This window comes from Chiloscyllium plagiosum, unplaced genomic scaffold (assembly GCF_037043375.1).
Source record: "Chiloscyllium plagiosum isolate Xiang-an unplaced genomic scaffold, Cpla_swu_hap1 HiC_scaffold_5, whole genome shotgun sequence".
NCBI lineage: Eukaryota > Metazoa > Chordata > Chondrichthyes > Orectolobiformes > Hemiscylliidae > Chiloscyllium > Chiloscyllium plagiosum.
This window is the reverse complement of record NW_028270143.1, coordinates 55,176,471-55,191,455: the sequence shown is the minus strand read 5'-3', so window position 1 is coordinate 55,191,455 and position 14,985 is coordinate 55,176,471. Positions and strand designations below refer to the sequence as shown.

Sequence of the window (14,985 nt, the reverse complement as noted above, 5' to 3'; positions counted from 1 at the left end):
ATGTGCTTTAATTTCGCACACTAATCTGTTGCTTGGGACATAATCGAAAGAGATTTGCCAAGCCTGATTTCCCTACTGGAAGTCTATGCTGATTTTGTCCAATCCTGTCATTGTTTTCTTAGTGCTCTCCCATTTAATCTTTTATGACAGACTCTGCATTTACTCACTACTAATGTTAGATAAGCTATACATCCCTGTTTTCTATCTCTTTTTTTTAAAATAGAGGGGTTACTTTAGCCACTCTCCAATCTGTAGGAACTATCCTAGAGTCTGTAGAATCTTGAAAGGTGATCACTAGAACTTCCATTAGTTGAAGGGTCATTTCCTGAAGTAAACTGGGATGTAGATTATTGGGCATTGAGGATTTATCAGCCTTTTATTCTATTAAGTTTCTGCAATGCCATTTCCTACTGTTGGGGAGATTTCACTGCGGTGTTTAATGTAGGGCTAGGGAGGGTGACACTTCCAGCCCTGAAATGGTTAACAACAGCCAAGTGAGCTGCTGCAGGCGATTGCATGACTGCTGGAGCTTGTAAGGGATATGCATAATGTTAATTAAATCTTGGAGCCTGTAAATACCAGCCAGTATCAATTGCCCCATCGAAACTCGGGATTAATAAAGAAACTGATCGGAATCTGTAACTGTTAGACAAGTGTGAATTGCTCTATCGGAACCTGTAACTAGTGAGTGTGAATGGCTCTATTTAAGTCTAAAGTTGATAAGTGTAATTGACAATTTAGTTAAACTAAAACTATTGAAAATGGCTAGCCTGTCAGACGCATAGTAATTCCTTGACACAATGAACTATTGAATACGGGATCGGAACCGCTCCCGGGGATGGCTGAGCCATTGTCAAGCACAGCAGGAGCTGGACAGGCACTTCGATGCGGCCAATAGGAGGACGGATCCCCAGCGCGCGCAGATGAATGGACCAATGGGGAAGGCGAACTGACCGGGGACTCCAGGCAGCGCGAAGTATAATTGTGTCAACTTTGAACGGGAAGGCAGAACGCCTTCTCCAACGAATGCATGCTTGTAGATTCGTTGTATCAGTTAAGATTCTGTGAATAAACTGCTGTCTGCGTCTAACCATAGTTGCCAGTGTGAGTCTCTCCTTCCAAAAGAACACGCAAAGACGGGACCCTCCGGGTCCGTCTTAACATTTGGTGAGCCTGACGCGGGAAGGGAAAGAGACAACGGCAAGTTGGCAACGTTGGCGGATCAGGGAGCAGACAACCTTCGGCCGAAGTTTTCTAAAGGTGGGGAAGCGCCTGTTAAATCCAAGGCTTCCAGTAGTTAGATTTACTCTCAGTTAGTTTCTTGTCTGCTCTCCGACCCTCACCAACCCAAAAAAAAACCTGATCAATTTGACAGCAGCATCGCAGAGTCCTGACTGGTAAGCTTTTACTAACCTTTTGACGTACCCAGTGTGTGAATTTCTAGCGTGGCTTTCGGAGCCGGAGCGCATATATATTTGTACCCAGTGTGTGAATTTCTAGCGTGGCTTTCGGAGCCGGAGCGCATATATATTTGTACCCAGTGTGTGAATTTCTAGCGTGGCTTTCGGAGCCGGAGCGCATATATATTTGTACCCAGTGTGTGAATTTCTAGCGTGGCTTTCGGAGCCGGAGCGCATATATATTTGTACCCAGTGTGTGAATTTCTAGCGTGGCTTTCGGAGCCGGAGCGCATATATATTTGTACCCAGTGTGTGAATTTCTAGCGTGGCTTTCGGAGCCGGAGCGCATATATATTTGTACCCAGTGTGTGAATTTCTAGCGTGGCTTTCGGAGCCGGAGCGCATATATATTTGTACCCAGTGTGTGAATTTCTAGCGTGGCTTTCGGAGCCGGAGCGCATATATATTTGTACCCAGTGTGTGAATTTCTAGCGTGGCTTTCGGAGCCGGAGCGCATATATATTTGTACCCAGTGTGTGAATTTCTAGCGTGGCTTTCGGAGCCGGAGCGCATATATATTTGTACCCAGTGTGTGAATTTCTAGCGTGGCTTTCGGAGCCGGAGCGCATATATATTTGTACCCAGTGTGTGAATTTCTAGCGTGGCTTTCGGAGCCGGAGCGCATATATATTTGTACCCAGTGTGTGAATTTCTAGCGTGGCTTTCGGAGCCGGAGCGCATATATATTTGTACCCAGAGTGTGAATCACTAGCGTGGCTTTCGGAGCCGGAGCGCATATATATTTGTACCCAGTGTGTGAATTTCTAGCGTGGCTTTCGGAGCCGGAGCGCATATATATTTGTACCCAGTGTGTGAATTTCTAGCGTGGCTTTCGGAGCCGGAGCGCATATATATTTGTACCCAGAGTGTGAATCACTAGCGTGGCTTTCGGAGCCGGAGCGCATGTGTTTTTTCCCGTGTGTTTTTTCCCCTGAATCTCTAGCGTGGCTTTCGGAGCCAGAGCGCATATCTGTTTTGCCCGATTTTGCAGATAGTTCTGCCTGACGATTACCTGACGTTACCTACCTGAGCGCTGACCATATTCGACTTCCTGGATCCATGTTACTGAGCACTTAAACCTGACGGACTTTTGGTTTGTATATTTGTTGTGACCACCGAACATACCCGGGGTGACAGAGGTCGGAGCTCTTCTTATGAAGAGGGTGTAACCGTACAGACGTCTGCCTTAGACCGGTTGTTAAGAGCAGAGATCTGCCACGCGAAGGTCAGGTTTTGAAAGACGTACTGTTTTTGAAGCGGTTCCCTTCAGGGGAGATCCGACATGGGGGACCTGAATTTCGGACCACCTAAGTTGACTCACCTCAGGACAGCACGTCCCGGAGTGCCCTGGTGGCACTGCAGGGACGGTGGGGACATGCCTATTCACAGTCAGTTACTGCTGGATAGCGTAGCCCTGCATAAGGAAACGTTGGACCTGGTGATTGCCCAAGCACCAGAACAAAAGGGAATTATCCTGACAAGATTGAGGGAAACATTTAAAAATCCCACATTAATGATCAAAATTCTGGATGGTCTCTACAGGTCACCACATTATTCGGCTCTCCAAACAATTGTGCTAGGCAATCCCCCCGCTGGGTGGGCACCCCCGAGCACTGATAGCTCCCGGGAATGGAAAACAAAAATGGTTGTGACTTTTACCCCACAGTGGCGATACAGACCGGTTTGTTCCCCTAATGGCCCAACTGTTTCGGACGGTCTTACCCGGGAGCTAGACTATTTAACTGCGGCTGTTACCTTACCCACTGATGCATACACTGACGAGTCCACCCCAGTCCCGAAAATCCCCGACTCGCGGCCACCGACAGGGGAGATATTGGCGGAAATCAGGACCCAGTTACGGGAGAATAATACTGCTATGGAGGCTAAACGAAAGGTCCGTAACCTAGAGAATAGTCTCAAGCTGTGGCGGGTTAAGAACTGGTTCCCTAAAGATGACCAACCCTTCTTTACCACAAGCGAATTTGATGCCTTCCGAGCTAAAGTCCAAACCTTCTTGCGGGAGGGGAAAGGGGATACCAAGAGAGGGTTTTTTAATTTAGTCAAATCTTCCAATAAAAAGGAGGATGGAGATGTTTACTTGCGGGAGCTTCTGATACGCTTCCAAAGCCACTTACCGACTTCACCTATTCACACACCAGTATTGGGTGAGCAGGGTCCTGTCCCGGAATGTGAGCCTGAGTGGTCTCTGAACCCTACTCCAGTTTACCCCCCTACACCTTACACTTCTCCTGTGGCCGTGCCGACCCAAGGTGCCAACCACGAGGGAAGTCTGCCACCCCCTTACACCAGCCCACAGTCAGGATCACCCGCACCCGGTGCATCGCCCACGGCCCCGCTTGCGGACACCAGGGCACCACTGTGTCCGCTCCAACCGCGTTGCGAGGGGCCAACCATACAGGCTCCTGTTGTCAAAGTTCTAGGGGGAAATTTCGCGTATGAGGACCCGATCCGGGACCGTGTAACAGAGCGACTGGAGAGTGTGCTCAATGATCATGAGCAGAAACTAAGCGCCCTCACTGAAATGGTCGCAGCCGGGACGGGGATGGTAAAGCCAGGGGGCGGTCGTCTGTCGGATCGGCCAGCCGGACGGCATCCCACAGAGATGGGAAGTACAGGACATAGAGGTACAAGGGGAGGGTTGCTGCCCCGTGCTGGGACGGGATGGCTCCCATGCCCCAAAAAATCCTTCCCTGGGAAGACATGCCAAATTGGCTTCAATGAATGGCCAGTCCGCCAAGGCTGAACAGGCGCCCCGGGGAATTCAAAAATCCCGGCAGGACAGTAGGTCCATTGCTGCGGAAGGGGACACTTTAATTGTTACGGGAGCTCGCCTCCAGAGCAAGCTTGTGAAGGGAGGGAGCGAGTATGACTCCCAGCTAGATACCACCTCCTCGGAGGACGAGGGGGAGATTATTGGGGATTTTGATAAGGGCTCCTACACATCACTCCCACGGCCCCACGGTGGCCCAATGCAGGGGACTCTCGCCACTATGCCGGCCGTTCAAGCGCCTCTTCTCGCCACTAGTATGGGGGTGGAGAAGTATGTCCCCTGGTCACGGACAGACCTAGACGCCCTGGTCAGGAGGCTTCCTCCGATTGCCAACGGGGCGTCTGCCTGGATAGCGACTTTTGAGAGGGAGACCTGTCATGAGAAACTAGCGCTGGCGGATTTTAGAACCATAATGGTACGCATCAGAGCAGAGGAGGCGCTGATCAGGGCAGAAAGACTGGCTAGGTGTTCCAGGTCAGATGAAACTGTCTCGTTTGACCTCTACCGGAATCTAGTCTGGCGGTCCCTGCGGGACAGCTTCCCCACTACTTTCTCGCTGGACGCGTTGGGGACCCTCAGACTAAAGGACGGGGAGGACATACATGAATACCTGGGGAGGGCCTGGGATCTATGGCAGGCTGGGACAGGTGAAAGGCCAGATAGCTCTCCCTTGGCAATAGCACATTTCCGGAGGGGGGTGACCGAGGGGCTCCCTGCATCAGTGCAGAGCAAATTAAAAGACCTGGTGGGGGTGGATTCAATGAAGGAAGACATATGGAGGAAACAGGTACATCACTATCTGAACAGGCACCGTACCTCGGTAAAGATGAAAGTCGAAGGGCAGGCCTCCGAGACGGCTACACATATCTTGGAACAGTTTGGGAAGATTCTAGAGCAGGTGGGGGCAAAGACCGCCGCGCGGGAGCTGGTGCCTCCAGCCGCTCAGATGTACAGTTAACCCTAGTGCCCGATTCCCTCACTTTCATCCGGATGTGGGTGCTGTCTTCCACAGACCCAGCGCTGGGTCATCTGTCCGTTTAAATCGGAAACTCACCCAGCTTTTACCTCAAAGGGTCCTTGCTGTTTACACAGCCAACGGCCTGTGGTGAAATTGCTAGAGTTCTAGGTAATCACTTTTCGAGTGCCTTTAATATGTTTACACAGCTGGCGGGCTGGGGGGAACTCCTGCTGATTCGAGTACTTGAATCCTAGAAAGCTTACCCAGCTGACAGCCGGATTGCCTCTGCGTGGGGGTGATTGCTTGTCTCGATGCTTGCGGTTTATAATGATTTGTCTAATGGTGCCTGTGGTTTATAATGATTTTTTTTCTCGATGCTTGCGGTTTATAATGATTTTTTTTTCTCTCTTGGATAGATACAGATGCTACAGTTTGCGCGCATGTCCGTTCCCCGTAGACGGGGGACTATCATTAATGTACGGCAATTCACACTGCTCACGGTGACAGGCCTATTTGAGGGTCATCTATTTCCGTAGGGTACGGGGCTCCAATAGGTGTGCTTATGTTTTCGTTTTTCCCCTACTTCTACCCAATACTATTCCTTCTCCCTCAATGTAGCATCTGCTGTTCGAAGAATATAATAAACCCCTTCTGTGTTAGTTTTGCCCACCTACATTGGCAGCACTTTAACCTATACTGTACGCTGCAGTCAGGGGCCGAGAAGTACTGTATGCCCCGGGATCCAACTGCTGGTCACACCAGTAACTACTACCCTGCAATCGGAGGCTCTATGTGGGTTTTGACCGGGTTGCCACTGCCCGGCTCTGTCCTCAGCGGCACCTGGATGGAGGTTGCTGTCCGTTACTGACTGGAGGTTATCCAGTGGCGGAAGACTCTCCTCGGGCACGGGTCAGCCTGGCACAGGTGCAATTGCGCTGTGCACTGGGAGGAGATTGCCTCCGACCACATGGCCTGCAGTACATACATCAGACGCCTGGACGGGCCTGCAGGCCGGTGAGCCATTCTGGCCGGCAGGAAGGCCGGGGCACAGTACACTGTTCCATTGGGTTTCCGGTCGCTGGCGTGTACCTGACTGCGGGCAGTATGCCCTTACATCTTCTCGTTTGTTGTACAAGGAAACACGAGACAAACCACACACCACCGTAGCGGATGGGCATTGGCACTTCTTTTCTTGGACAGCAGACGTGGCACCCTATGTGGTTTACTTTCCCCCTTCCGGTCCTCTTACGTTCGTTACTGTTTACATGGGTTGGTGTGGCCTCAGTAGAGGCCAAGGGAGGGAATGTTGGGGAGATTTCACTGCGGTGTTTAATGTAGGGCTAGGGAGGGTGACACTTCCAGCCCTGAAATGGTTAACAACAGCCAAGTGAGCTGCTGCAGGCGATTGCATGACTGCTGGAGCTTGTAAGGGATATGCATAATGTTAATTAAATCTTGGAGCCTGTAAATACCAGCCAGTATCAATTGCCCCATCGAAACTCGGGATTAATAAAGAAACTGATCGGAATCTGTAACTGTTAGACAAGTGTGAATTGCTCTATCGGAACCTGTAACTAGTGAGTGTGAATGGCTCTATTTAAGTCTAAAGTTGATAAGTGTAATTGACAATTTAGTTAAACTAAAACTATTGAAAATGGCTAGCCTGTCAGACGCATAGTAATTCCTTGACACAATGAACTATTGAATACGGGATCGGAACCGCTCCCGGGGATGGCTGAGCCATTGTCAAGCACAGCAGGAGCTGGACAGGCACTTCGATGCGGCCAATAGGAGGACGGATCCCCAGCGCGCGCAGATGAATGGACCAATGGGGAAGGCGAACTGACCGGGGACTCCAGGCAGCGCGAAGTATAATTGTGTCAACTTTGAACGGGAAGGCAGAACGCCTTCTCCAACGAATGCATGCTTGTAGATTCGTTGTATCAGTTAAGATTCTGTGAATAAACTGCTGTCTGCGTCTAACCATAGTTGCCAGTGTGAGTCTCTCCTTCCAAAAGAACACGCAAAGACGGGACCCTCCGGGTCCGTCTTAACACTACTAATACTGATTTCCTTCAGTTTCAACCTCTTATTAAACGTTGTTGTCCCCAACATTTTTGGGATGTTATTTGTGTCATCCTTTGTGACGACAGAACCAAAGTATGTATTTAATTTGTCTGCCATCTGTCATTTTATGCTATAAGACATCCTATTTCTGACTGTAAGACATTTGTCTTAACTAATCTATTTTTCTTCACGTACCTATACAATAAAAATTTGGGAGTCTTGCTAAAACTGTGCAAGGCACTAGTCAGACCACACCTGGAATACTGTGAACAGTTTAGTCAGCTTATCTGAGGAAAGATTGATATTGGAGGCAATCTAGAGAATATTGCTAGTTTAATCCCAGGTAGTCTGAGGAATAGAGGATGAGTAGGTTGAGCTTGTACTTATTGGTGTTTACAAGAGTGAAAGGAAATCTTTTTGAAATATGTAAGATTCTTAGGGGCTTGACAGTGTAGATGTGGAGAGGTTGTTTCTCCCTAGCAGAGTGCATAGGACCTGAGAGTATAATCTCAGAATTAGGGATTGCCCATTCAAGACACACGAGGAATCTCTTCTCTCAGAAAGTTGTGAATCTGCAGAGGGCGATTGAAGCAGAGTTGTTAATTCTGTTCAAGGCTGAGATAACAGATTTTTGATCGTTAAGAGAATTAGGGGTTCGGGTTTGAGGCAAGAAAGTTAAGTGGAGGTTTACCAGATCAGCCATAATCTCCTTGAATGGCAGAATGGATGGAATGGTCTATTTCTGCTCTTGTGGTCTTATTAAGACATCTTCAGACTCTTTTCAGTCAGGACTGGTAATTTAAGCGAAGATGGTGGTGTAATTGGAACACTTAAATGTGAATTCAGATGGCAAAAAGTGGAATCTAAATTCATCTAATAATTCTGCAACTGCAGAATGGTTTCTGTAACAATGACCAAGACTTATTGTTATTAAAACCCATCCAGTTCACTCATGTTCTTTAGAAATGGAAATGTGCCATCCTTACCTGCTGTGAAACTCTGGGTTAGATATGTAGATGATACCTTTGTAATCATTAAAAACACAGAAATAGAGAAGACACACCGGATCATCGACGCCACACTCACAGGAATTCGATTCACTAGAGAGGAAGAAAAGGACAACCAACTCCCATTCCTAGATGTGATGGTACAGAGAACACCGAACGGAGATTTCACCACAAAGGTATACAGGAAAGCCACACACACAGACCACGTCCTAAACTACGAAAGCAACCACCCCAACACACACAAAAGAAGTTGCATCAAGACACTGTTCAAAAGGGCCCCAACACACTGCAGTACACCAGAACGGATACCCCCGCAACTTCATCAACAGATGCCTAAGGGAAAGACAACAGAATGAGGACATGCCACAACCCAAAGGACTAGCCACACTACCATACATCAAAAACATTTCTGAACTGACAGCCAGACTACTGCGACCACTAGGACTCATAACAGCACACAAACCGACAGCCACTCTCAGACAACAACTCACCAGGACGAAGGCCCCGATACCCAGCATGAGCAAAACCAATGTAGTGTACAAAATCCCATGCAAGGACTGCACAAAACACTACATAGGACAAACAGGAAGACAGCTAACGGTCCGCATCCATGAACACCAATTAGCCACGAAACGACATGACCAGCTATCCTTAGTAGCCACACACTCAGATGACAAGCAACATGAGTTCGACTGGGACAACGCTACTATTATCGGACAAGCCAGACAGAGAACAGCCAGGGAATTCCTAGAGGCATGGCACTCATCCACAGATTCAATCAATAAGCACATCGACCTGGACCCAATATACCGGCCACTACAGCGGACAGCTGGAACTGACAACCGGAAGCGGCAGGTACAAATCACTATAAATGCCGGAGGAAACATCACAGAAGCGCTTCACAGGAGGCTCCCAAGCACTGAGGATGTCACCTAGATAGGGGACGAAACGTCTGCAACACAAATTCCCAGCTCGGCGAGCAGAACCACAACATCCTTTCTTAAAAAAAAAATCACAGTTCAAGAATATTGCTGCTATGCAGTAGAGACTCTGGTAGTATTTTCTATTCAAAGCATGTTGCTGTCAGGTAAAAAAGGCATTTCCACACAATTGAGAAACATTGTGTATGGATTGAAGTGCCAGTGTGAAGCCAGTTGAGGAGGCCAATTGATTCAGTGATTGACTCAAACAATATGCTTCTTTGGCTAATCATATTGGACAGAGTACACAAGCCTGTATTCAAAGAATCTGCACCTGTGGAAGCATAAACAAAACTATTGTTGTTATTTTGCAATTGGGCAACACTTGCTGAACAATGGAGTTTGCAAATAGTTATACTAATGAGCAATTTAAGATAACGAGGAGTCATAACTTGGCTTATTCATTTATCTGGATTCTACTCTCTGCAAATTTAAGGAAATATTTTCAAGTCTTCCACCTCTTTTGAATTACTTGGGAGCTTGGGGAGCCAGTTGTTCTCTGTTACATTCTCCACGACATCACTTCAGCTGATCAGAATCTATTTGTCAGCATCCTTTTACTCATGGTACAAAAGTTTGTAATGCGTGGAAAATTGGTATTTTGCATATGCCCTGGAGAGTGCAAGATGAAAAGCTTTGGTAAAGACTTTTTTTTTCAGCTTAATTTCTGTGCTACCAAACAGTAAAGTAAATTACCTGTTGAAGATCATTGTTTGCTCTTTAAATCAAACTGAGCCTTAAATTGGTTAAAGTCTCCAGCTTCACCTTTGCACTTGGACAGGCTATAAATTGCTTGAGCTTTATTGTTGTAAGGTACTTCATCATTTGAGCCCGTTGGTTAGATTCTGCCTTGTAATTACTCCCACGTATCTATTATATTCTAACACATTGGTTGGTATAATCTCCAGTAATGATATGAATTACTGGAAATGCACAGCAGGTCAGACAGTAAAGTCAGTTTTGTTGTTTCATTGAATTTTCTATTCATATTTCATATTTCTACCACTTGTATACCTAAATGATTATGATCTCAGGTTGAACCTGTACATATTTGATATTATGTGTTTAGTTTTCAGGTTTAAGCTGCATAATATCTAACATGTATGTTGTGATTCCTAAGTAAGAAAGTGCAAGTGTTGTACCAGTAATACTGTTCAGGAATGCATAAAAATAAATTATATTTTTTAATCTATTCTTCCTTTTTGCAGATATCTCTTTGTGTTGCAACTTAGACAAGATATTCTTTGTGGCAAGTAAGTTGATGTCAAGCAACTAAATGCAGAAGATGTTTATCTTCCAAAAATATATAATAATGTGCTTGTCTGATTCTGTACCATTTTGTAATGGTTAAATTAGATTCCCTTCAGTATGGAAACAGGCCCTTTGGCCCAACAAATCCACACCAACCCTCTGAAGAGTAACCCACCCTATATTACCCCTGACTAATGCACCTAACACTATGGGCAATTTAGTATGGCCAATTTACCTGAACAACACATCTTTGGATTGTGGGAGGAAACCGGAGCACATGGAGGAAACCCATGCAGACATGGGGAGAATGTGCAAACTCAACATAGACAGTTGCCTGAGGCAGGAATCGAACCTTCATCCCTGGTGCTATGAGGCAGCAGTGCTAACCACTGAGCCACCGTGCTGCCCTAAGTTGCTGATGAAAGATCTGAGTGATTTTAATTCCACTGAACTGAATTGATTAATATCATAATATGCCTGCTGACTCATTTTTTTGCTGTGGGAGTGCATTGATTAGAGAAAATATTCAATATAGCTTACTTGGAACAAGTGAACAACCAGTGTGAATTCCTAATTGTCCTCTAGCTCACTACGTATTGTTTTTTTTTTTGCAGATTGAAATGTCCTTATGATATTGGTGTAGAATTGGCTGCTTATTGTCTTCAAGGTAAATGAAGAATCGCTTTTCAAAATTTAAGTTAAACTCTTTGTGCTGTCAATTCTATGAAGTTCTTTGTAAGATTTGCTTTAATCCTCTTTTTTTTTAATTCACCAGATAATCTTTAGCAGTTTTACTAAAATTGTTTTGAAATAATGGAATTGCTGCTGATCCATAGTTTAAAGGCACAACAAATATTGTGAAAACCCATGGTTAAAAGTCACCTAATCCTCTGGGATTTGCAGTCTATAATGTCCAGCTAATATCTGATATTTTTAGTACAATTTGATCCCATTATATAATGGACGTAAAATTAAAGGAGCTGTTGTTTAGAGCAAGGCATGGAACTGTTAGTCTTCATTCCAACATATGTGCAGTTTCTTACACCATTTGTGATTGGTAGGCATCCAGCAACAGTCTCTCCACAACTAGTTTGGCTTGTGCCACATGACACAGGCTCCATCAAGATTGTTTTATTTCTACATTGATAAATCGGTTCGGCTGGCTAGTAGCTATGAATCTGAAGATTCTTTTATATCCTTAACTTTAACATCCTCTGTCATAATATCTGATGACTTGTGGTTGGGTGAGGTCAGTGCCATTAATCCTATTTTGGCATTTGCAGATACTTTATTATCAATCTGTTCAGAAATGTTATTACATCTCTGGAGCAGGTGGGCCTTGAACCTGGGCTCCCTGGCTCAGAAGTAGAGACACTACCACTATGCCACAAGAGCTCTAAATTTATAACCAACCTATTTGGATAAGTTACGACACGCTTCCAGGTAGGTGGGACTTGAACCCAGATCTTTAGATCTGTGCTGACTGTAAGGGTTTATCTATCCAACAGTGATAGATGGACTACTGGAGAATCTTAACAATATAATGCACGTCTCACATGTTAGATAATAGCAGTAGGTGCAATTAGAGTCATAAAGGTGTATAGCACGGAAACAGACCCTTCGGTCCAACATATCCATGCTAACCAGATATCCCAACACAATCTAGTCCCCCCTGCCAGCACCCAGCCCATATCCTTCCAAACCCTTCCTATTCCTATACCCATCCAAATGCCTTTTAAATGTTGCAATTGGACTAGCCTCCACCACTTCCTCTGGCAGCTCATTCCATACACGCACCACCCTCTACATGAAAACATTGCCCCTTAGGTCTATTTTATATCTTTCCGTCTCACCCTAAACCTATGCCGTCTAGTTCTGGACTCCCCCACCTCAGGGAAGAGACTTTGTCTATTTATCCTATCCATACTCCTCATGACTTTATAAACCTCAACCTCCAATACTTCGGGGAAAACAGCCCTAGCCTATTCAACCTCTCCCTATAACTCAAATCCTCCAACCCTGCAACATCCTTGTAAATCTTTTCTGAACCCTTTCAAGTTTCAGAACATCCTTCTGATAGGAAGGCGACCAGAATTGCATGCAATATTCCAAAAGTGGCCGAGCCATTGTCCTGTACAGCCGCAACATGACCTCCCAACTCCTGTACTCAGTACTCTGACCAATAAAGGAAAGATACCAAACGCCTTCTTCACTACCCTATCTACCTGCAACTCCACTTTCCAGGAGCTATGAACCTACACTCCAAGGTCTCTTTGTTCAGCAACACTCTCTAGGACCTTACCATTAAGCATATAAGTCCTGCTAAGATTTGCTTTCCCAAAATGAAAACGTATCTAAATTAAACTCCATCTGTCACATCTCAGCCCATTGGCCCATCTGATCAAGATACCGTTGTAACCTTCTTTGTTGTCCACTACACCTCCAATTTTGGTGTCATTTGCAAACTTACTGACTATACCTCTTATGCTCACATCTAAATCATTTATATAAATGACGAAAAGTAGTGGACACAGCACCAATCCTTGTAGCTCTCCAATGGTCACAGGTCTCCAGTCTGAAAAACAACCCTCCACCACCACCCTCTGTCTTCTACCTTTGAGCCAGTTAACGTTAACTAGTTAAGATTAATTGTCACTGTCATGAGTGTCTTTATCGTGCACCTCATGCAAGATTAACTGCTTTACCTAAAGACTGTGACATCATCAGATTGGATGGGGCTGCTGCAACTTCCATTTCAACTCCCATAATCTTCATATAACATCTCCCCCAAGTGCTTTGCCACTTAGTTAACAAATGTGCATTCTATATCTACTTCTAAATTTTAATCTAAGAATCTCCCCACTAGTCTCAGACTTAATACTTCTGGACAGTCTGGAGGCTGCACAATTCTTCCAGAGTACATTTCCTTCTAATTTGGAAGATTGGTAGGCCTTTAGTTTAAGGACTATTGACCTTGATTCTGATTCTCCTTGAATGATTCTCAGGAGGATCTTTTATCTGTTGAATGTTCTTCATTGAGGATGCCAATCTTGCTGAACCCATTACTGTAAATATAGGACCTTGTAATTTCCTTCACAGGTGAACCCTTCACTGCTATCTCAGATGGTTTTCCTTTATCTGAGAGATCTTAATCTTATCAAGGTTCATCATGGAAGGTGACTGTTCAGGAGTCTGCGACTGCATTTTTGTGGATAGAAAATTTGTGTTTTTGATTTGAACAGGTTTTCTCTTTATGCAGTATCAACTAGTTATCCAGTTAACTAGTTTAAAGACATTACCACTACTCAAATATGTACCTACACATCTGTATTAAATACATCGTCTAACCCCTGAATAACTATTCAACAGATCTCATGCTTAACTTACACCTGCCAACTACACCTCCTCCAGACCACTTACATCCCCAAGACCCTGACACAGCACCTCTTTCCCCTTCCTACATAAGGTCATTCTCCTTGGATAATCTAGCCTAACATTGCTACATGCCAGGATTCACCTAATGGAAGAGTTAGTAAAAATGAAAAATAAATGTAGCTGTTCAAAATGAAATTGAAGCCTCAAATCTGAAGAAGAGCCCTAATCTTAAAAAAAACGTAATTCTGAACCTTGCAGAGTAAGTAGATGGACACAATGTTCTGACAATGGTGTACTTTTGCTAACAAGAATCAAGACTATTATACAGTAACTATTTGTGAATAATCATCAGAATGTCTCCTGTATCAACAAGGTGTGCATTTATTTTCCTTGACATTCTTTTCAGGTGCTGACTAAGTACTCTGTCAGGCTGTTATAACAAAGGCACCTTTGAAGGCTGCTGCTGCCATTGGATAGTCACCTGTGCCTTTGGTGAGGCTTTTCTTCCCATGGCCTTTACCAATTTTGTTGTTTTCTCATGAAGCAGCATTAAAGGATAGTGGAAAGTCTGCTTTATGCCAAGCTCATTTTAGAGTGTGCAGTTTTGTTTCGTCCACTAATTACCTGTAGAAGATGGCATGCATATTGTTAGATCCAGCAGAAATATTTTCTAACCCAGACCACCCGATTGCCTCCCAGAATTCAGTTGACAAATCATACAGATGTTAATGTGGGATTTTTTTTGATAGTCAGTTCTTTATTTCTTCATTAATTATTATTTCAATGAAAAGCTAATCAGCTCTGAATGTAGAGAATGATACAAATTTTACATTGCAGGATGGTGATTGTTTTGCTGTAGTAGTACTGTTAACAGCTCTAAAATTGTTCAGTTTGCTCTCTTCCTTTCCTGTCTCGCAATTACTTTTAAATATCAGTGTTTGACATGGGCATTTTGCCGGGGAGAAAGTGAGGACTGCAGATGCTGGAGATCAGAGCTGAAAATGTGTTGCTGGAAAAGCGCAGCAGGTCAGGCAGCATCCAAGGAACAGGAGAATTGATTTTTCGGGCATAAGCCCTTCTTCAGGAAGAGGATGGG

At 45.0% G+C, this 14,985-nt stretch overlaps 1 protein-coding gene across 4 annotated transcripts in view; it reads left to right on the top strand.

Annotated features, from left to right (window-relative positions):
• epb41l4b (erythrocyte membrane protein band 4.1 like 4B) overlaps nt 1-14,985 on the top strand; it is a 399,237-nt gene that overhangs the window by 185,658 nt on the left and 198,594 nt on the right. For all 4 annotated transcript variants that reach the window (XM_087987177.1, XM_087987176.1, XM_043690060.2 and 1 more), the window contains exons 5-6: nt 10,472-10,516; nt 11,129-11,181. In XM_087987177.1, the coding sequence (XP_087843303.1) occupies nt 10,472-10,516; nt 11,129-11,181 (98 nt within the window). The remainder of the gene's footprint in view (nt 1-10,471; nt 10,517-11,128; nt 11,182-14,985) is intronic.